The 20,994-nt window shown below is 41.0% G+C and overlaps 1 protein-coding gene across 1 annotated transcript in view; it reads right to left on the bottom strand.

The window, feature by feature from the left end:
• The window catches only part of LOC131361306 (alpha-1,6-mannosylglycoprotein 6-beta-N-acetylglucosaminyltransferase B-like), a 104,853-nt gene that overhangs the window by 6,732 nt on the left and 77,127 nt on the right, over window positions 1-20,994 (bottom strand). Inside the window, exons 9-15 of the mRNA XM_058402347.1 lie at window positions 16,458-16,589; window positions 13,668-13,801; window positions 12,907-13,037; window positions 12,240-12,245; window positions 5,775-5,930; window positions 5,543-5,689; window positions 4,973-5,089 (exon numbers count right to left, since the gene is read on the bottom strand). Of these exons, the coding sequence (XP_058258330.1) occupies window positions 4,973-5,089; window positions 5,543-5,689; window positions 5,775-5,930; window positions 12,240-12,245; window positions 12,907-13,037; window positions 13,668-13,801; window positions 16,458-16,589 (823 nt within the window). The remainder of the gene's footprint in view (window positions 1-4,972; window positions 5,090-5,542; window positions 5,690-5,774; window positions 5,931-12,239; window positions 12,246-12,906; window positions 13,038-13,667; window positions 13,802-16,457; window positions 16,590-20,994) is intronic.

The raw sequence follows: 20,994 nt of genomic DNA, 5'->3' as shown, positions 1-20,994 counted from the left end.
ATTGACACGTCAGTCTGGGGTGAGCGCGTTGGGGTTATTGACACGTCAGTCTGGGGTGAGCGCGTTGGGGTTGTTGACACGTCAGTCTGGGGTGAGCGCGTTGGGGTTATTGACACGTCAGTCTGGGGTGAGCATGTTGGGGTTGTTGACACGTCAGTCTGGGGTGAGCATGTTGGGGTTGTTGACACGTCAGTCTGGGGTGAGTGCGTTGGGGTTATTGCATTGGGGTTATTGACACGTCAGTCTGGGGTGAGCGCGTTGGGGTTATTGACACGTCAGTCTGGGGTGAGCGCGTTGGGGTTATTGACACGTCAGTCTGGGGTGAGCGCGTTGGGGTTGTTGACACGTCAGTCTGGGGTGAGCGCGTTGGGGTTATTGACATGTCAGTCTGGGGTGAGCGTGTTGGGGTTGTTGACACGTCAGTCTGGGGTGAGCGTGTTGGGGTTATTGACATGTCAGTCTGGGGTGAGTGCGTTGGGGTTGTTGACATGTCAGTCTGGGGTGAGTGCGTTGGGGTTGTTGACATGTCAGTCTGGGGTGAGCGCGTTGGGGTTGTTGACACGTCAGTCTGGGGTGAGTGCGTTGGGGTTGTTGACATGTCAGTCTGGGGTGAGTGCGTTGGGGTTGTTGACATGTCAGTCTGGGGTGAGCCCGTTGGGGTTGTTGACATGTCAGTCTGGGGTGAGTGCGTTGGGGTTGTTGACACGTCAGTCTGGGGTGAGTGCGTTGGGGTTGTTGACATGTCAGTCTGGGTTGAGTGCGTTGGGGTTGTTGACACGTCAGTCTGGGGTGAGCATGTTGGGGTTGTTGACACGTCAGTCTGGGGTGAGTGCGTTGGGGTTATTGCATTGGGGTTATTGACACGTCAGTCTGGGGTGAGCGCGTTGGGGTTATTGACACGTCAGTCTGGGATGAGCGCGTTGGGGTTATTGACACGTCAGTCTGGGGTGAGCGCGTTGGGGTTGTTGACACGTCAGTCTGGGGTGAGCGCGTTGGGGTTATTGACACGTCAGTCTGGGGTGAGCATGTTGGGGTTGTTGACACGTCAGTCTGGGGTGAGCATGTTGGGGTTGTTGACACGTCAGTCTGGGGTGAGTGCGTTGGGGTTATTGCATTGGGGTTATTGACACGTCAGTCTGGGGTGAGCGCGTTGGGGTTATTGACACGTCAGTCTGGGGTGAGCGCGTTGGGGTTATTGACACGTCAGTCTGGGGTGAGCGCGTTGGGGTTGTTGACACGTCAGTCTGGGGTGAGCGCGTTGGGGTTATTGACATGTCAGTCTGGGGTGAGCGTGTTGGGGTTGTTGACACGTCAGTCTGGGGTGAGCGTGTTGGGGTTATTGACATGTCAGTCTGGGGTGAGTGCGTTGGGGTTGTTGACATGTCAGTCTGGGGTGAGTGCGTTGGGGTTATTGACATGTCAGTCTGGGGTGAGCCCGTTGGGGTTGTTGACATTTCAGTCTGGGGTGAGCGCGTTGGGGTTGTTGACACGTCAGTCTGGGGTGAGTGCGTTGGGGTTGTTGACACGTCAGTCTGGGGTGAGTGCGTTGGGGTTGTTGACACGTCAGTCTGGGGTGAGTGCGTTGGGGTTGTTGACATGTCAGTCTGGGGTGAGTGCGTTGGGGTTGTTGACATGTCAGTCTGGGGTGAGTGCGTTGGGGTTGTTGACATGTCAGTCTGGGGTGAGTGCGTTGGGGTTGTTGACACGTCAGTCTGGGGTGAGTGCGTTGGGGTTGTTGACACGTCAGTCTGGGGTGAGAGCGTTGGGGTTGTTGACACGTCAGTCTGGGGTGAGTGCGTTGGGGTTGTTGACACGTCAGTCTGGGGTGAGTGCGTTGGGGTTGTTGACACGTCAGTCTGGGGTGAGTGCGTTGGGGTTGTTGACACGTCAGTCTGGGGTGAGTGCGTTGGGGTTGTTGACACGTCAGTCTGGGGTGAGTGCGTTGGGGTTGTTGACACGTCAGTCTGGGGTGAGTGCGTTGGGGTTGTTGACATGTCAGTCTGGGGTGAGTGCGTTGGGGTTGTTGACATGTCAGTCTGGGGTGAGTGCGTTGGGGTTGTTGACATGTCAGTCTGGGGTGAGTGCGTTGGGGTTGTTGACATGTCAGTCTGGGGTGAGTGCGTTGGGGTTGTTGACATGTCAGTCTGGGGTGAGTGCGTTGGGGTTGTTGACATGTCAGTCTGGGGTGAGTGCGTTGGGGTTGTTGACATGTCAGTCTGGGGTGAGTGCGTTGGGGTTGTTGACATGTCAGTCTGGGTTGAGTGCGTTGGGGTTGTTGACACGTCAATGACACTCACTTGTAATTAAGGAGTTTTAAAGGAAGAGGTAATGGGTTCTGTTAAACAACTTCCTGTCTGTTTCCCAGAGGAACTGTGGAGATTAGAGGCAAAACAGCGCTTCATTTCTCTCACTGTCTCCTTCTTTCTTTCTCTTTTCTTTCTTCCTTTTTCTCAATTTATATTCTACATTATTTTTCATTTCTCTTTCTTTCTCTCTTTCTTAATATCTTCACATGGGTTCTCATAACATTGCTATGCCGATGACACTCAACTTATCTTCTCCTTTCATCCCTCAGATACCACGGCTTCTGCTCGGATATCAGTGTGTCTTTTCCTCCCATGTTACTAATGTCAAACACTCATGTAGGTTTCTTCTCTACAACATCAGAAGTATTTGGACATTTTCATCCACACAGGCTGCTCAGGTGCTTGTTCAGTCACTGGTCATTCATCTTCTGTGAATGATCCAAAATGCAGCTGCACAACGTGTTTTCCAGTTGCCTAAGTTCTCCCACATCACCCCACTGCTGCAGTCCTGTACTTGCTTCCTCTAGCTGCAGGTATAAGATTCAAAACCCTGATGCTTGCTTACAAAGTGAAGAATGAACCAGCACCATCTTACCTTAAAGATCTCATTACTCCTCACATTACACCTCGCTTTCTCAGATGCACTAGCACTGCTCGACTGGTCCCACCATCTCTCAGGGTAAGAGGGTAGGTATACATCTAGACTCTTCTCTGTTCTAGCATTGAGGTGGTGGAATGGAACTTCCCCTAGATGTCCGTACAGCCGAGTCACTGGCCATTTTCAAATGACGAAAGAAGACCTACCTCTTCCTGAAACACTTAAACTAGCTCTTAGTTTTCCCTATTTGTTTCATGTATTGTTGTTTGCTGATTTAAAAATAATTAATTAATTTAAAAAACCTTGCAGCACAGTTTTTAGGCTGATGGTATCCGAGGTTGTGACCTAGTGAACCAGTGTTAATATATTCATTGATAGAGACTTCAAAGCACTCTTATACGTCGCTCTGGATAAGATAGTCTGCCAAATGCCAGAAATGTAAATGATTCATTGTTTTTCTTTTTCTTTCTGTCTTTCTTTCTTTCTTTCTTTTAACTCTTTTTTTCTAACTCTTACTTTACTTCTGTATGTATTTTCTTCTGTTTTTATTTTTTCTATTTCTATATTTTTTTTATAATTCTCTTTTTTAAAACCCTTAAACTTTTTCTATAACAAACTTGGGCTAAAAGATTTTAAAAATCTTTTAAACAGAAACAAACTTTCAGACAGTCGATAAACCACGGAAGATCATTCGACCAATCAGTGATCACTGTTTTCTCTAGCTCCACCCACATACCTCTTTGACATTAAGGAGAACCCATGATATTGTTAGACCAGGCCTGTAGTTCTGTCTCCTTCAGCGTAAACACACTCTTCGGTCTGATTCCACACACAGTGCAGTTATTCCTCAGTAATCAGATTAAACCTGATCTCAGCCTGATGTCATCATTTTAGAATAATTGGGTTCTAATTGATTGATCGCTTATTATTCGATTCAATTCATTCAAAAGGAACAAATTAACGGCTAATCAACATGTAAATGCGTGAGTCTGTTTGCTTTCTCGACTGGAACAGCTGCGTGTGATTTAATCATCATGACTGAACTGTAAAGTCTGTTTTCACACAATAACCCGAGCATCGCGCCGTAATCCTTATCCTGAAACCTCCTACTCTCTGGGACGAGTGAAGTCCTATTGATGAGCTTTTTCACATCCTGTGCACTTTTCTGAGCATTTACCCTTCAAAAGTCTAAGAGGTAATATTTTATTTTATTTCTTGAGTGCGGATATCGGTATGTAGAATGGAATTTTAGTGTAAACTCAATATAGATTAATTTTTAACTTTTTTGGTTATTTTACTAAATAAAAAGCATTTTCTTTCATTATATTTATTCATTGGAGTTTGTTCTGTAAATATTCAGTATATTACAACTGTTTTTATTTATTTATTTGTTTATCCTGATTATTATGAGTACAACAGTAAGACTGTAGCGCAGGTTTATATTAATAAACTCGTTCTGATACCTTAATGTTTCCATAGCAACAGCTCGTTTAAAGGAACCTGTTTCAGAGGAGCAAGGCAACAAACAGCTTTGGGTCATTTTTAATGTGCTGAAGTTTTCTGAAAGGAAGGAGTCTCCAGTGTCAGTACTCTGTAAGAGCTGGAATGTTTAGCTTTACGATGTCTTCAGGACAAAGAAGTTTACAGCAAGGTGCTTTTCTGAGTCTCGTGAAGAAATAATAGTTTGTAGCTGCTGTAACAATAAGTGAGAACAGGAAGTAACTATAAATGGATAAAAAAAAATTAGAATGATGTTTTTGTAAGTCCTGAAGTGTTTTATTCCTTGGTAGCTCCTCCCCTTATGCAGAAAACATTCTCCTACCAGAGCAGAACCTTTTAAGAAGGTCAGAACAATTCATTATTCAATGAACTCTGAAAGAACCTTCCAAGATGTTGACCCTGGCTATGTTACAGCTTTTGTCCTCTCGGCCTTGACAGCGTTACCTACAAACTTCTGACGGATTATTATTATTGTCCGTTATTAATGTCAGTTTCCATGGCAACCCAGCTACCAAGCTGCCAGTCAATTGCGGTCTGTAAATATTCAGAATGTCTTTCACCTTCTTACCTTCATTCTCATAATCTCGCGCACAGCGGTTTCAAACTCCTCCGAGTTGTTGAAGTCCACGGTCATGACGTGAGGTCGGCCGATGTACTGCTCAGCATACGGGTGCTGAGAGGAGACCTGGATGGAGAGACAGAGAGAGAGAGAGAGAGAGAGAGAGAGAGAATGAGAGAGAGAGAACACAGATAAAATTTCCCTGATTCAACTCAGCAATCAAAACCACTCTGATTTAATATTTATTTAACGTTTCTCACCAACGCTTAAATAAAGGCATCTGCTATAGTATTGATTTTTCAGGATTTGATGAGCTTCGCTGGATAAACACATTTAAAACGACATAACAATAACTCCAGCTAAGGTTTGTCAGCATCATTTCCTCCTTAAAATAATCCCATAAAAAATCAATAAATCAATAATATCATTTCCTGCACTGCTCTGGAGAAGGGTGAACAGGAAGGTTATTTTTTTTTAAAGTAATAACTAGGTGCCGATCTCGTTCTTGTAATTCTTCATGAATTATTGATGTGCTTCATCATGTTTAGATGATCCCCTCGCTCTGTAAGAACCGCTCACCTCTCTGGACGTTGGCTTTCCTCTGAAGAACTCGTGATTGAGCGAGCTGTGAGGAGGACGAAACTTGGGCTGAAGAAAAATGCACCCGTTGGCTATCGCTTCTAAAGGGGCGGGGCCTTCGTAAGGAAAACCGAACCCGATGAAGAGCTGGATGGGGAAAAAAAAAGCTTTAGGAATGAGTGTATCCCCGGCAGCATGACACTGGAAGGTTTTTGATGGAATAAAAAGTCACCTTGGCCTTGCGTAGAAGCTGCTGGAGGTCCTGTTGAGGCAGCAGTCCATGATTCTTAACGAAGGCGGGGACCTCAGGGGGGCGCTGTGTCTCATAGTACACCGTCCCATGGACTTCCATATAGCGGTGCAGAATCTCCAGGAACTTCTCTTTACCCTGGAGTTGGAGAAATACAAAAGGTTCCAAGAAGGTATTTCTTACGCTAAATTAACATACAGGAGCTGGATGTAACATGAAAACATTTTATTGGAGTATTTTATTAAATATCAAAAAAATAGATGAACAATAATATCCGTAATAATCTATTGTCTGCACTTGAGCTTCTCATGGATCCATTCTTGCGACATGAAATAACATGGTGCGCTGGATCAAGTGCTATTTTAGAATAACGACTGAAAAATGAAGCCATGTTTATTAATTAAAGCTAATTTGCATTGATTCCTGTTATAATTACAACAAGGACTATTTCTAGAGCACTATATTGCCATACATATTAGATTTATTTCAATGCTCAGCATCTTTCATTTTCATTAAATGTTTCATTAATAACAATAGTGATATTTTCAAATATCTCAATCTGAATCATTAACCAGTGTGTATTTATCCCCAGCGCCGGACCACCAGCTGGCCTTTTTTTTTCCTAATCTATATTCACTGTTCAACCTCAAGCCACCCACTTAGCCCTCAGGTTAAGTTTCCCAACCTTCCAAATGTCACCTGGCACCACCTCAAAGAGACGACTGCCCCCTCACACTAAACACTCACTGTGACAAGCCTCATGGCAGAACCGCATCGCTGCCAGAATGTTAAGCAGGTGGCAAGTTTCCGGATCTGAAGAGTAGGACCGTGATTGTAAAATCTGCTCACGTATTTTAATGGCTTTTTAAAGCCGGCTGCTTCAGAAATGAAAGCGGGGTGGAGGTGGCTGACAGAGGGGTAGAGTGTGTGAAGGGGTAGCTGAAGTGCTAGAATTGGAAAGATGCTGGACTGAAATATTTTTATTATTATTATCATTATTATTATTGCTATAATACCGCCAATTCAAATCATTTTCAATTCATGAATTTCAACTGACGCAAGATCATTTCTTTTTCACAATCTCATTAATTCACAGTTCATTACATATGCTGAAAGAAACAGTTTTAAAATAAGAAGCTGGAAAATACTCTGTCAAACAAACCATAGTTTTTATTTTTATTATTATTATTTTTATTAGAATTATAATATACACCAACCATGCATAACCTGTCCTGCACTGTGTATTCTGACCCCTTTCTATCAGAACCAGCATTAACTTCTTCAGCAATCTGAGCAACAGTAGCTTGTCTGTTGGATCGGATCACACGGGCCAGCCTTCTCTCCCCACATGCATCAATGAGCCTTGGCCATCCATGACCCTGTCACCGGTTCACCACTGTTCCTTCCTTGGACCACTTTTGATAGATACTGACCACTGCAGACCGGGAACACCCCACATGTTCTGATCCAGTGGTTTAGCCATCACAATTTCATCAAACTCGCTCAAATCCTTACACTTGTCCATTTTTCCTGCCTGTAACACATGAACTCTGAGGACAAAATGTTGACTTGCTGCCTAATATAGTAATCTCCTCCACGATGAGGAGATCATAAGTCTTATTCACTTCACCTCTCACTGCTCACAATGTTATTCCTGATCGGCGTATGAAATTTATCATTATAAACATAACGTTTCAATCAGCAAATACGAACCATCATGTCTCAGTGTATAGACATAATTATATCTGGGTTATTAAGCCTTATTTTCCTAGCTCCTCATTATTATGACCAGCATAGAGTAGTTCTGTCTACAGTAACTTTACCTCTGTCTCTACCTCAGGATTGAATTTTACTAAAAATCACACTGAGTTAATGCACAAGTCTCCTCGTGTTATGCTGTAAATTTTCTAAATATAAAAGTCTTTTTTATCTCTAACTAGCTTTTTTCCATACTTGTCAGAACTAAGCTGTGAAATAAAATAAATAACAGAAGGATATAATGCTGAACATTTAAGACTTCTCAATTAGCAGCTAAACTTTACTTCACATCACAGCTAGCGCTATTATTAGAGTTTGGCTTTTCTCATGATATGAATTTAATATCTTGCAGTTATTTCGTTTATGAGTTATGCAAATACAGGTTGGAAATGTGAAAGTGAAGAGCAGAGGTCTGAGGTAATCACTGCATTGTATAATTGCCTTTCGCTGTAGGTATGTCTGGTTTGTAATTCAATAGCTTTTCAAACACCTCTACGTTATTCTATAATCATATATTTAGGTACAAGGTGATTTTTTAAGCAGTTTTTAACAATTTCAGGATCTAAATTGCTAACAAATCAAAACTATTAAGAGATTTGACGATATGAATAAGACCTACACCTGCTATGAACTTATCAAACTTATCATTTTATTAAGATTCAGCTAGTTTGTTATAATCATGCTAGATAACATTTAGCATTAATGCTGTTGTTTCTTAGTTTCACCTAATGTCCCTTTCCTTTGATGTTCATTGGTTTTGTTGTTAAATGGTTAATTGCTTTCGCCGGTTCCTTCTTTTCTACCTAGAACAGTTTTAGACAATTTAGACAATCAAAAAGTGGCTTGAAAAGAAGAATTAGAGCCAAAATACACATTTATTCCTGGCAGTAGGTTTGTTTTTTTTTTTACTTTCCTTCACCTTTGTATTGTCACATGTGTGTTTTAAATAAAATTGTACCTCAGGTGAAAAGTCTGAAAGGTCTGGTGAAGTTTGTGGAATGAATATAAGTGCGGCTTTTTTGACACAAGGGCATATATATATATATATACACTGTGTCTTGCCATAATGGGAATTGGGGATTTCTTCTTCTTTTTTTTAAATAACTCAAATATATCTGACCCTTTTAGTCCACAAAATCCCTTAACAAATGTTCCAGCGGCTCAAAGGGAAGGAGTCAGAGGTTGGGGTGATGTCTGTGAGGAATGACGCATGGGAAGAACATTTTCTGCATGTTAACAGTGTAGGAATGAATTTATTACGTAATCACATTCAAATGAAATCATTTCTTGCGCTCAGGTCTGCCGGTTCAGGTGGAGACAAGATTCCAGTCTGTTTAAATCCTGGTATATACCATATCGAGCTACTGACTTCCACGGTGTTACTAACCAGCTTACTCTACTTCTTTTCTGTGGTGTGGAGCCATGATTGGAAGCCACAAGGATCGATATCTTGCTCCGTAAGGATTTTCCAAACCAATTAGGGGATTATCTCCAGTGCTAAATGCTGAAGACAGAGTGGGATTAAATTTGAAGATGGTCTTAGAAACTGGGTGCAGGGACTCACTTTAGGGGGAGCTGGCAGGCAAAACATCCAAAAAAAATAATTGTAATTCATTTCTAAGCCACTTCAACAAATTGGTATTGATTATGGCACAAAGCTCTAATGATCTTTTATTGATGTTATTAGTTCAAGTTGGAGTTCAAGCTGGAGTTCATGCTGGAGTTCAAACTGGAGTTTAAACTGGAGCTCGAACTGGAGTTCAAGATGGAGTTCAAGCTAGAGTCCAAACTGGAGTTCATGCGGGAGTTCAAGCTGGAGTTCAAGATGCTGTTCAAGATGGAATTCAAGCTGGAGTTTAATCTGGAGTTTAAACTGGAGTTCAAGATGGAGTTCAAGCTCGAGTTCCAGCTGAAGTTCAAGATTGAGATCAAGATGAAGTTCAAGCTGGAGTTCAAACTTTAGTTCAAACTGGAGTTCAAACATTTTGCTTGTATTTTGAAGTATAATGCTATTACTTAAAAATATGCCAAAAGAGTCTTCTGCCCCCCCCCGCCAATCTGTGTTTTGCACTATGACAGCTGGTAGCCCATCTTCCCTACTCACATCTTTCACCTTTCTCTCTGTCACGGTAAATGGAGAATGCTTGGAGTTCATTAACGTGAAAGAAGTCTACAATGTGCTCATCTTAGCTAATATTAGTCAAGTATATAGATAACATTCAAGTTATTACCTTATTATAGAGATCTGTAAAAGTTCTATATTAGATATAAATATATAGTTACATCTCTGGGCTTACACAATGCACAGCCAAAAGTATGGACACCTGACTACTCTACTCATGTGTGTGTTAAACAATCTCTCACTCTTCCTCTAGATGATGGATCATGGCTGTTTGGATTTGTGTTCATTCAGCTATTTAGTGAGATAAGACTCTGATGTTGAGATGTTTTGGAGGCTCAAGATCCAGTTCATTCCAAAGGTGTTCAGAGTCAGGGCTCTGTGCAGGACACTAGAGATCTTCCAGTTCAACCTTCACCTCCACACCATGTCTGCATGGAGCTCTGGGGTTTGTGCACGGGGGCGTTGTCATGCTGGAACAGGGTTTGGGAATCTTAGTCCAAGTAGTAGTAAGGAAAATCTTAAGGCTAGAGCATCCAAAGATAATCTGGACAATACTGTGCTTCCGACTTTGTGTTGTTTTTTGGGAAAAACCACATATTAGTGTGATGTTCTGAGACACACATGTCAGTGGATATAGAGTGTACTTTAGAGAATACAGTTAACAACTAAAGGCTTAAGTTATTTACGACTTCTTTAAAAGGATGCCTATTGCCCAGGGAAAGCTTAGATTGGCTGATGGGGTGAAAATATAAAAGTTTTCCACTCCAGACACAGCAAGTGTGGAATCAGCAAGTAACTGGATAAAATCCAAGAGATGAGCAAAGCATAATACCATTGGGGTTGTTGAATGACCCTGTCAGTGTCTTGCCAAGGAAGCCACATTATACCCCAATTTACCCTCCATTTTACTCACTGATCTCAGAGTCTGGGGAGTAGAAAATGACTATCTGGACAAGAGAAAGTGAATTTAAAAAGGTTAAGGAGTGAAAGCGCTTGGAAGCAGATTCACAAAGTACAAAAAGAGAAGTGTAAGCAATGAGGAAATTAAGATAAAGTGTCAGAGAGAGGACAATGGAAAGGGGGATGAAGTGCATAAAAAGAGGAGGAAACAACAGAGGAAAGGACAATTCGAATATTAAATCAAGAGGTCTATGCGGAGAAGGAAGAACGATGCTGGGAAGAAGAATGATAAATTGAGGATGTTGATGGAAGAGCTCTGTATGCATAATAAGCAGAAGAGTCTCAGAGGCGTGAAACTTTTTTCCACTCGCAGATGCCAGCAATCTGCTCTTGAGGATATCAAAATTCTCAGTGCTGCAGAATAGCAGTCAAAGAGAGCCAACTGAACAGCGAGAACCTCACAGCTTTGATTGCAGACCTGGAGTAAACAACACAAAACTCAATTCAGTTCCACCTAAAAGCCTGTAAAGCGCAGCCCTGCCATGCGTTTCAGCAGGAACGCCTTTGCCAGGAGAGCCTATTGATGAAGTTAAATTGCATGAGAAGGCACCTACAACCTGAGGCAGTGCAAAGAAACGCTAGAAAGGATCTGAGAAGACTCAGAAGAAAACAGGAACTCTGTACCAATATGCCAGAAACAGTTCTCTGCCTCCATGGCTGAGGGATTTCTAAAGGAACCAGAGAGATTTGAGAAGGCAGTAGCAATAGGTGCAGCTCTGACTGGAGTCTAGTTCTGTCCACCAGACCTGGGACATGGATTAATGGTCATCTGGCCTCATGTTCATGCCCCAGGTTTTTTTGGGGCATGGCTGGTACACCTGATATATTGATTTGCGGTTATCTTGATAGTTTTAGAGCCTAGCTATGAACACCAACACCTCCTCCAAATGTGTAGCTCTACGCAGGGCAAAAAGTGCATAACCACAGTAAGGGGTTTATTACAGAAAATCCAAGAATTGTTATTAAGACTGATAGTGCTGGTCAAAACACTGAAAGCGGGCAATAAAACAGGAAAATCTGAAACAAACAAACAAACAAACAAATAAATAAATCAGAAAACTAACAGGAAATAAGAAGCTTTGGAAAAAAATGCCTATTTAAAAAAAAAATCTTTGGTAATTTTTTACACTCTCCAAATTTACACAAAATTTTTAAAGTGAATGTTAATTCCAGCTTATCAACAAACTTTTCTTTTTTTTTAAATCAAGATTTACGTTGTGATAAAATTACTCTTCTATCTTATGTAATATTTTACACATTTTTGTATTCCTGTATTGTTTCCAAACTGTATTTGCTTTGTTTTCATATTTTTTTTCTCCTTCATTGTTTTTAAAAATTCACTTTTCTTTTTTACTTCTCATTTCCTTTCATTTCTAACTCCTTAGCTGCATTACAGCTTGCTTTAATAGTCTATAATTTTGATATAATGTTACCAAAGTCCATATTGTCCAAAGAAGCGGTGTGTTTGGAGAAATAAAGACAAAAAAATAAAACAACAAATACTGGATTTTTTTTTTCTAACACAAATGAGTGATCAAGTGAAATCTAAAAAAAAAATGTTTTAATGTGATGTGATGAGGAGAAAAATGAATAAAAAGCAGACTTACCTGAAGCTGCATCATGACGGCATACAGGAAAGAGAAGAGACAAAACAGTTGTGTTGGTTTAGAAAAAGCCCAGTGTTTCTGCCTGTGTTTCTCTTCAAATCTGCAGACAATTAAAGCTCTTCTGGTTTACAGAACCATCTCAGTTCTTGACACAGTTAAAAAAAAAAAACAAGTTAGTTTTTAAGCTTCTTGTTCTTCAGCTGTAACAAATTCAGACAGCGTTGATTTTTAAAGAGAAGCACTTTTTTTGTGTGTGTGGTTCCACAATCCAGAGCTTCGTTCCACAACACGCTGCTTTGTAAAGTTATTATTTAAGTCGAAATTAAAGTCGAGGCTTAATTTTTTAATCTATGCGAGAGGATAACGTTATCTCCCGGCTGCTCTTATCGAGTGTGTCGGGTTTTAAGATGATGATAGGAACCCGATGTGTTCAATATTAATTAAATGCTGCTGATTTTTAGCTGTAAGGTTTGAAGTTTGAAAAGAAGAGACACAAACGCTGCTGACGTGTGAGGGTTCGACCAGATCGATCTTTGAGGTGTTGAATGTAACGCTGATGATCATGACCGGTCTGTTGGAATACGATAAAAGTGAAATGGAGCTGTTTCTAGGTCAGCATTTCTATTTCAAGCAGCCGCATCTTCTTCTTCTTCCTCCTCCTCCTCACCTTCCACATGCTGGCCTCCTTGCCGTAGACGACGGCCATGTTCTTCACTTTGTTCTGCTGGATGTTGTGCTTCTCCGTCTCATTCAGCTCCTCGGATACGAAGCCCATGAAGGAGTTATCTGGGGTGTGGGCTAGAGAGGGAGAGAGAGAGAGAGAGAGAGAGAAATGTGAAGAATCACAAAATTGAATAATTGAAAAGAAGACTCATGAAAGAATTGAATGAATATTTCTAATGATGAAATTTATTTTGAAGTTGATTGTGCCTAAAGAATTTGTAACATTTATAGAAAACTATGGAAAAACTGATGCAAAGTACAAAATACAAACATTCCAAAGATCCAACTTTCTAAAAATCAACCAAGAGTAAAATCACTAAAATAAATAATATAAATTGTAAAAATAAATAAATAAATAAATAAATAAATAAATAAATAAATAAATAAATAAATAAATAAATAAATAAATAAAATAAAATAAAATGTAATTCAATAAATGTAAATTAAGTCCTGCAAAACAGAAACTGCAAAGCATAAAAGCTTCTGACTGTCACAAAGCGCCTTGCATCACGTCTTCAATATCCAGTCTGGATTTACCTTGTTAGTAATTCCTCCTACAGAAGAATCAACTCTTTCTGACCAATCAGAATGTAGAACTGATCAGCGCTTTGGTTTGGTTAGTAAAAGCGACACTTCACCGGATTGGTGATTTTTTTTTCTTCTAGAATTTCTAAAAACAAGAATTTTCCAGAAAGCTGTACTTACGGAACATGGTCATGTATTGCCTGGTGTTGAGGTTCCAGTATCCCCAGTTGGTCCTGTAGCCATGTAAAGTTGCATATTCCTCGTGGTTATATGCCGGCTCTGTCCCGAACGTGTCTATGACTCGAATATGGCACCTAGAAAGTAGCAGGAAGGAATTAATCAGAGATGTAAATACACTGAATGTAAAGATGAGATGGAAACTGGAGTTGATTCTCATTTCAGCTTCTCGACAGGGTTAAACTGTACAGCTAGAAGGGATGCTTTTTTATTTTTTGTGGCTAGTCATCTAAATGCAGCAGGAATGAGACATGAATACAAACAGCGAGAGCCTCTGACAACAAAATCCTCCAGATTCAGAACACAGCAGCGTCTCGACGCTCCTGTAATTTCTCTGCTAGAAAGGAGAGTTTTGTCATTCCGCGAGTACACTCGTCCCATCGCTGTAATCTAAAGCTGGAATGACAGGTTTGAAACCAAGCGGCTCGCTAGCAATCACACCTTTCTGTTCACAGAATGGCGAAGGCTTTTATTCAGTCAAAGTCAGCGCCGTGACAGAAGGGACCACAATAACATCGATACGACTCTCTGAAATCACCTGAATGTAAAAAAAAAAAGGTCTGTGATTCACAGAGTCATCAAAACAAAGGCTCGTGATGTGAAGGCAAAAAAAAAATAAAACAGGGACAGCAGCCATCCTCGTGGTTAAATTTAATCACATACTAAAGGGATGGACAGGGATCACGATTGGCATGATAAAAAAAGTCCATTAACCCATACAGACAAGACGCATCTTTATATTTGTGAATGCTGATGAGAGAGAGAGAGAGACAGAGATTGTGATTTTAATTAATTAATTAAAGTAAATATTCTATTGTGTTTAGTAATACTGTATCTTGTATACTTTAAACATAATCCAAGTTAACCAAGAGTAAAATAAATAAATAAATAAATAATGTATTGTTTTAGTAATATTGTTATTAATATTTTATGAACTGATAGTAGATGTTAAAACACTGAGATTGTGTGTGTGTGTGTGTGTGTGTGTGTGTGTGTGTGTATGTGTGAGGATATTGACACGTACAGAGTAGCGATGCCTTGACCTTTCGCTAATGCATTATTAATGAAGTGGAGATGGTGATTATAGAGGGTCATAAAAGTGGTGGAAGGGAGGCTGTGAGCGTTCTGCAGCCTGATTAATGGCGTGTCGTGGAGACAGGGCGTGGCTTTCAGGAGGCTGTGTAGCTGAGGATCAAACATGAATCCTGCTGAATCCCATCATCACCACCTTCTGCAAGGTCATGGGCTCAGGATGTGAGCTGGAGTGCTCAGATATGACTTCGAGATCCTCTGATGTATTATACTGTGTGTGTGTGTGTGTGTGTGTGTGTGTGGGTGGGTGTGTGTATGTGTGTAAACTTGTTCCACAAGGATCAATTCTTGGTACAGCTGAGTTCCTGATCAATTTGCTCCAGTATGAGGATAATATATTCCTCAGTCTCTGTATATCTCACTGCGGCAAACTGCTTTGGTATAAGAGGAATAAAACTTTTGGGGAGTGTGTGTGTGTGTGTGTGAGGGAGGGAGAGACTCTAGTGCATCTTGTGGATCGATGAGCATTAATTTCACCACAAACATGACAACACAATAACAGCAATCTGTTGACCATCTCTCTCTTTCTTCCTTTCTCTCTCTCTCTCTCTCTCTCTCTCTCTCACACACACACACTGTGTTCCTCTGTAACTGTGTTTTGATGAAGTTAGATCTCAGCCTCGGGGGAGAGAGAAATGAGTAGAGAGTACATGATATGTGTGTGTGTGTGTGTGTGTAAGAGAGAGAGAGAGAGAGAGAGAGAGAGAGAGAGAGGACTGGAATTGGAGGACTGATTAAGCACAGCTCTAATTAAAGCGATTCAAGATAATTGGCGTCTTGTAACTCAGACTGTTCTGAAAGAAGAAGTGAGTCAGAGAGTGAGGAGAAGAGAAGAGAAGAGAAGAGAAGAGAAGAGAAGAGAAGAGAAGAGAAGAGAAGAGAAGAGAAGAGAAGTAAATTGAATAAAAGTGAAGAGAAGAAAAGTGAAGAGAAGAGAATGAGAAGAGACAAGATGAGATGAGAAGTAAATTGAAGAGAAGAGAAGGAGATGAAACAAGATGAGATGAGAAGTAAATTGTACAGAAGAGATGAGAAGAGATGAAAAGAGAAGTAAATTGAAGAGAATAGTGGAGTATAGAAGAGAACAAGATGAGATGAGAAGTAAATTGTAGAGAAGAGATGAGAAGAAAAGACAAGAGAAGTAAATTGTATAAAAGAGAAGAGAACGAGATGAGACTAGATGAGACAAGACAAGATGAGAAGAGAAGTAAACTGTAGAGAAGAGAAAAGAAGGTAAAAGAAATGAAGAGAAGAAAATATTAAAGAAGAAGAGAAGAGAAGAGAAGAGAAGAGAAGAGAAGAGAAGAGAAGAGAAGAGAAGAGAAGAAAATTGTATAGAAGTGAACAGGAGAATGAAACGAAACGAGATGAGAAGAGAAGTAATTTGAAGAGAAGAGTAGAGAAGAGAACAAGACGAGACAAAATGAGAAGAGAAGTAAATTGAAGAGGAGAGAAGAGAAGAAAATATTACAGAAGAAGAGAAGTGAAGAGAGGAATTGAAGAGAAGAGGAGAGAATGAGATGAGACAAGATGAAAAGAGAAGTAAATTGTAGAGAAGAGAAGAGAAGAGAAGAGAAGAGAAGAGAAGAGAAGAGAAGAGAAGAGAAGAGAAGAAAGGAGAAGAACTAGTGTCACACTAACTTGTGTTTTTTTAAGGAGAGCCCCATGTGTTGCTTCATCTGCTGTAAGCCATGGTAGTCGGTGTAGATGAGGTCAAAGGGCAAAGGTCCAGTCAGCGGGCAGCTTCCTCGTCCAGGCGGCACACCGAGGAACCTGACGGAATGAGAAAGACACAAGAAAGCGTTGATGAGTTTTCTGTAGCTGCGACTCTGACAGTAGCGCAGCTGCAAATTACAGGTTTATATCAATGCGTTCGTTCCCATATACTGTACTTTATTGTTTCTATAGCAACAGCTCATTCACGGGGTGAGTACAGCGAGCGCTCCACATTAACACAGATCTCTACACACACTTTATTCATCACTGCTACTGACTCCACACCAGCACAAGTCCAGCAGAACACGTGTTCACGTGAACCTCTGCATTCACATTTCACTTTCAGCACAAAATTCCAACTGGGTCATTAAAGAGTGATTAAAGAGTAGTTTTATTCCAGTTATACAACACACACACACACACACACACACACACACAAACACACACAAACACACAACACACACACAAACACAAACACACACACACACACAAACACACACAAACACACACACACACACACACAAACACACACAAACACACAACACACACACAACACACACAAAACACACAACATCAAGCTGCAGAGGAAATCAGAAGAGAAGAGAAGAAGGAAAGAAAATATTAGAGAATAAGAGAAGAGACAAGAGAAGAGAAGTGAAGAATAAAAAAACATTCGAGAAGAGAAGAGAAGAGAAGAGAAGAGAAGAGAAGAGAAGAGAAGAGAAGAGAAGAAGAGAAGAGAAGAGAAGGGAAGGGAAGGGAAGAAAATATTAGAGAATAAGAAAAGAGACGAGAGAAGAGAAGTGAAGAATAAAAAAACATTCGAGAAGAGAAGAGAAGAGAAGAGAAGAGAAGAGAAGAGAAGAGAAGAGAAGGGAAGAAAATATTAGAGAATAAGAAAAGAGACAAGAGAAGAGAAGTGAAGAATAAAAAAACATTCGAGAAGAGAAGAGAAGAGAAGAGAAGAGAAGAGAAGAGAAGAGAAGAGAAGAGAAGAGAAGAAGAGAAGGGAAGGGAAGGGAAGAAAATATTAGAGAATAAGAAAAGAGACGAGAGAAGAGAAGTGAGGAGAGAAGAGAAATGAAGAGAAGAAAATATTAAGAAGAAGAGAAGAGAAGAGAAGAGAAGAGAAGAGAAGAGAAGAGAAGAGAAGAGAAGAAGAAAATATTAGAGAAGAGAAGAGAAGAGAAGAGAAGAGAAGAGAAGAGAAGAGAAGAGAAGAAGAAAATATTAGAGAAGAGAAGTGAAGAATAAAAAACATTTGAGAGGAGAGGAGAGGAGAGGAGAGGAGAGAATATTGGGGAAGAGAAGAACTTCTGGGTCATTAAAGAGTGATTAAAAAGTAGTTTTTTTCCTGTTTTATGCAACACACACAAGAATAAGCTGCAGAGGAAATGAGAGAAAGAGAAGAAACAGAGAGAAGAGCCGGAGAGCAGCACACACTCCAGGGTTTGGTGTGAAGGATATGGAGGAGAATTTATTATTGAACAGGAGGATTTCTGGGGACCTCCTGCTAATCTCATTTCGCTCTCGTCTCTCAGTCGTACAGTTCCAGAAAGTCGACCCTCGGCTCTTTTTGTGCTGGAAAAAAAAACCCAAAGTGTGTCGTGGAAGGTATCAGACACACGGCTTGACGGTTTAGTAACAAAAAAGACTTTCAGATGTTAAGAATAAAGCATTGTAAATGTAACTGAAACAAACGTCTGACTTCAGGACATGCTGGAATAAGAAAATAATCAACAACATGGCGGTGTGATGAAGTGGAGTTATAGTCACTGTATTAAAGGGAAGAGTTTTTCTATAAATGCTGAAAAATGCTAAAATGCTAAATAAACGTCTCCTGACTTTGTGTGTCCCTGTGAATGAGCTGTTAGTATAGAAACGCTAATCTGTTAGAACAAGCCAATTAATTGACCAATCAGAATCTAGAATTCAGTTATACTTGATTAATTAATTAATTAATTAAGGTAATAATGAAGTGGTGTGATAAAGATGTGTTAGTGTGATCATGATGTCAATGACAGAGCAACACGCCGTCAATGGCATCGTCCATCTCAGACAGATCTCAGACAGCTACGAGACACTCACAGGCCATCCATCGTCACGTAGCGTTAGTGATGATGACTTACTGGGAAGGTTTCCAAATGATTCTGAGGAACTCAGCAGACGAGTCAATCAGCGCGTAATGAGTTTTTGGGTGTTTGTAGTGTGGTCCAGTCGATAAAATCCCACCACACTCACATACACACACACACACACACACACAAAATCAGACCTGAAAACTGACCAAGTGTGCACCTGCCTCCAGCAACACCGCCGCATGAACACACCACAACCAACCAATCAATAAATCTATAAAACTTGCCTCATTTTTTTCTCAGTAAAAAGTTTCTCAACACACTTTAGAAGCGGTTCTACACAGAACCTGGTGTAATCTCAGCCCCAGAACTCCCTGATACACTACACTGCCAAAAAGTTTTGGGACACCCCTCCGAATCATTGAATTCAGGTGCTGTTTTTCAGGGGTTGGGCTCGGCCCCTTAGTTCCAGTGAAAGGAACTCTTAATGCTTCAGCTTCATACCAAGACATTTTGGACAATTTCATGCTCTTTGAGGGAACAGTTTGGGGATGACCCCTTCCTGTTCCAACATGACTGTACACCAGTGACCAAAGCAAGGTCCATAAAGACATGGATGAGTGAGTTTGGTGTGGAGGAACTTGACTGTCCTGCACAGAGTCCTGACCTCAACCCCATAGAACACCTTTGGGATGAATTAGAGCGGAGACTGAGAGCCAGAACTTCTCGTCCAACATCGATGCCTGACCTCACAAATGCACTTCTTCTGGAGAGGAATGGTTAAAAATTCCCATAAACACACTCCTAAACCTTGTGGAAAGCCTTCCCAGAAGAGTTGAAGCTGTTATAGCTGCAAAGGGCGGGACAACTCCATATTACATTCAAGGCAGACGTCCCAAAACTTTTGGCAATATAGTGTAGCTTTTGATAGCAGGTGCAATCTGATTAGTTAGAAAAGTTAGAAAATAGTTGTAACAGATACAATGAGCTGATTAGAGTAAAGTTCATCCTGTGGAGAGGTTTATAAGTTCCTGTAAAAGAAATGGAGCTCTGGAAGGTTCTTGGCCAGTTCTCAGGGATGTACCAGGCTCTTTAGCACACAGCTAGCTCATGATATGATAGGAATCTTAGGGAAAATAGCTGATATTAATAACAGATGGACTAAAGTAAAGAACTTTAAAGAAGCAGAATGTTCATTGTACATTATTCAGATCTTGGAGAAGGTTCCTTCTAGCACCTTTTAAAAAGAACCCTGTATATACACTTCTGTTTCTCATCAAATGCAAAAGAAAAAAAGAAATGCTACACAGGCCACACCCACAAGAGAAATGTGACATGACACGAGCGCCGTGTAACCTGTCGATGTTTCCTGCTGGTGTGACAGGACTTTGGATTTGAACTGGAAGATCTCTCCTGCAGCTTAACTACCAGCCTCAGTTCATTTTCTGGGAACATGTCATTTTAGAAAGCTATTCTGTTTTTTTTTTCTCCTCCAGTGTCAGGCTGCTCTTCAATCAGAGCTGATGCTCGTCGGACAAATCACAGGATTTACTGTGTCTGAAAGCTAAAATCCCTTCTCTGTTCGTTTTTTTCATTCTGTCTGAGGACATTTAACGTCCACGCCGCTCTGTTCTCCGGTTCTCCTGTTCTCCCGGCGGCCATATTGGATGTCATTTTTTGTGAGCCGTCTCCATCTTTCTCCTTCTCTCCGTGTGATGAATGGCCTCGAGGTTAATGCCTCGCTGGCCTCACACGCCTCGTGTCCGTCTCTCCTGGGTGAAGAATTTAAAGGCTAGCCTTGGTTATAGCAGGACGCTTCACAATGCCGCTCCAGAACATGACTTATGAGGCAATTTCTCCTCGGCGTGCCGCTCACATACGGCTTTCTGAAGCATACTGTTTGTTTAAGGCGTCCGAAGTGGAAAGCGTATCAATAATTCATGTTTTAGGAGGGGAACAGAAATGAGGCAAAAAATGCTAGGTGGTCAACCGTGACCGCGACGAAGTGGGGAAAAGTCCGAGTGGGATTTAAAGCACTGGCTTGACGAGGATGATGTTTAGGCTCCATTCTTAATCACGTGTCTGGACGTGTGAGCTGGATTAGCACCATGTTTTATAGATATATTTCTTCATAATAGGAGACAGCGTTATAAAACATAATAATTGAAATCAAATAAATCCTGTGGGGATAATTAATCAACACCTTCTTTATTTTAATTGAACACCTTTTCACACCTTCCTTAATTAAACACCTTCCTTCCTGACGAATCCGAATCCAGAGCGTCGTGGTGTAAGGTTAAAATTAAAGGACATGCTTGAAATCTGCCTGAAGCTCCACTCCAGTGTGTGTGTGTGTGTGTGTGTGGCTGGAGGTGCTGCAGAGA

Source organism: Hemibagrus wyckioides, linkage group LG11 (assembly GCF_019097595.1).
Source record: "Hemibagrus wyckioides isolate EC202008001 linkage group LG11, SWU_Hwy_1.0, whole genome shotgun sequence".
Taxonomy (NCBI): domain Eukaryota; kingdom Metazoa; phylum Chordata; class Actinopteri; order Siluriformes; family Bagridae; genus Hemibagrus; species Hemibagrus wyckioides.
This window is presented reverse-complemented; position numbering and strand designations above follow the sequence as displayed.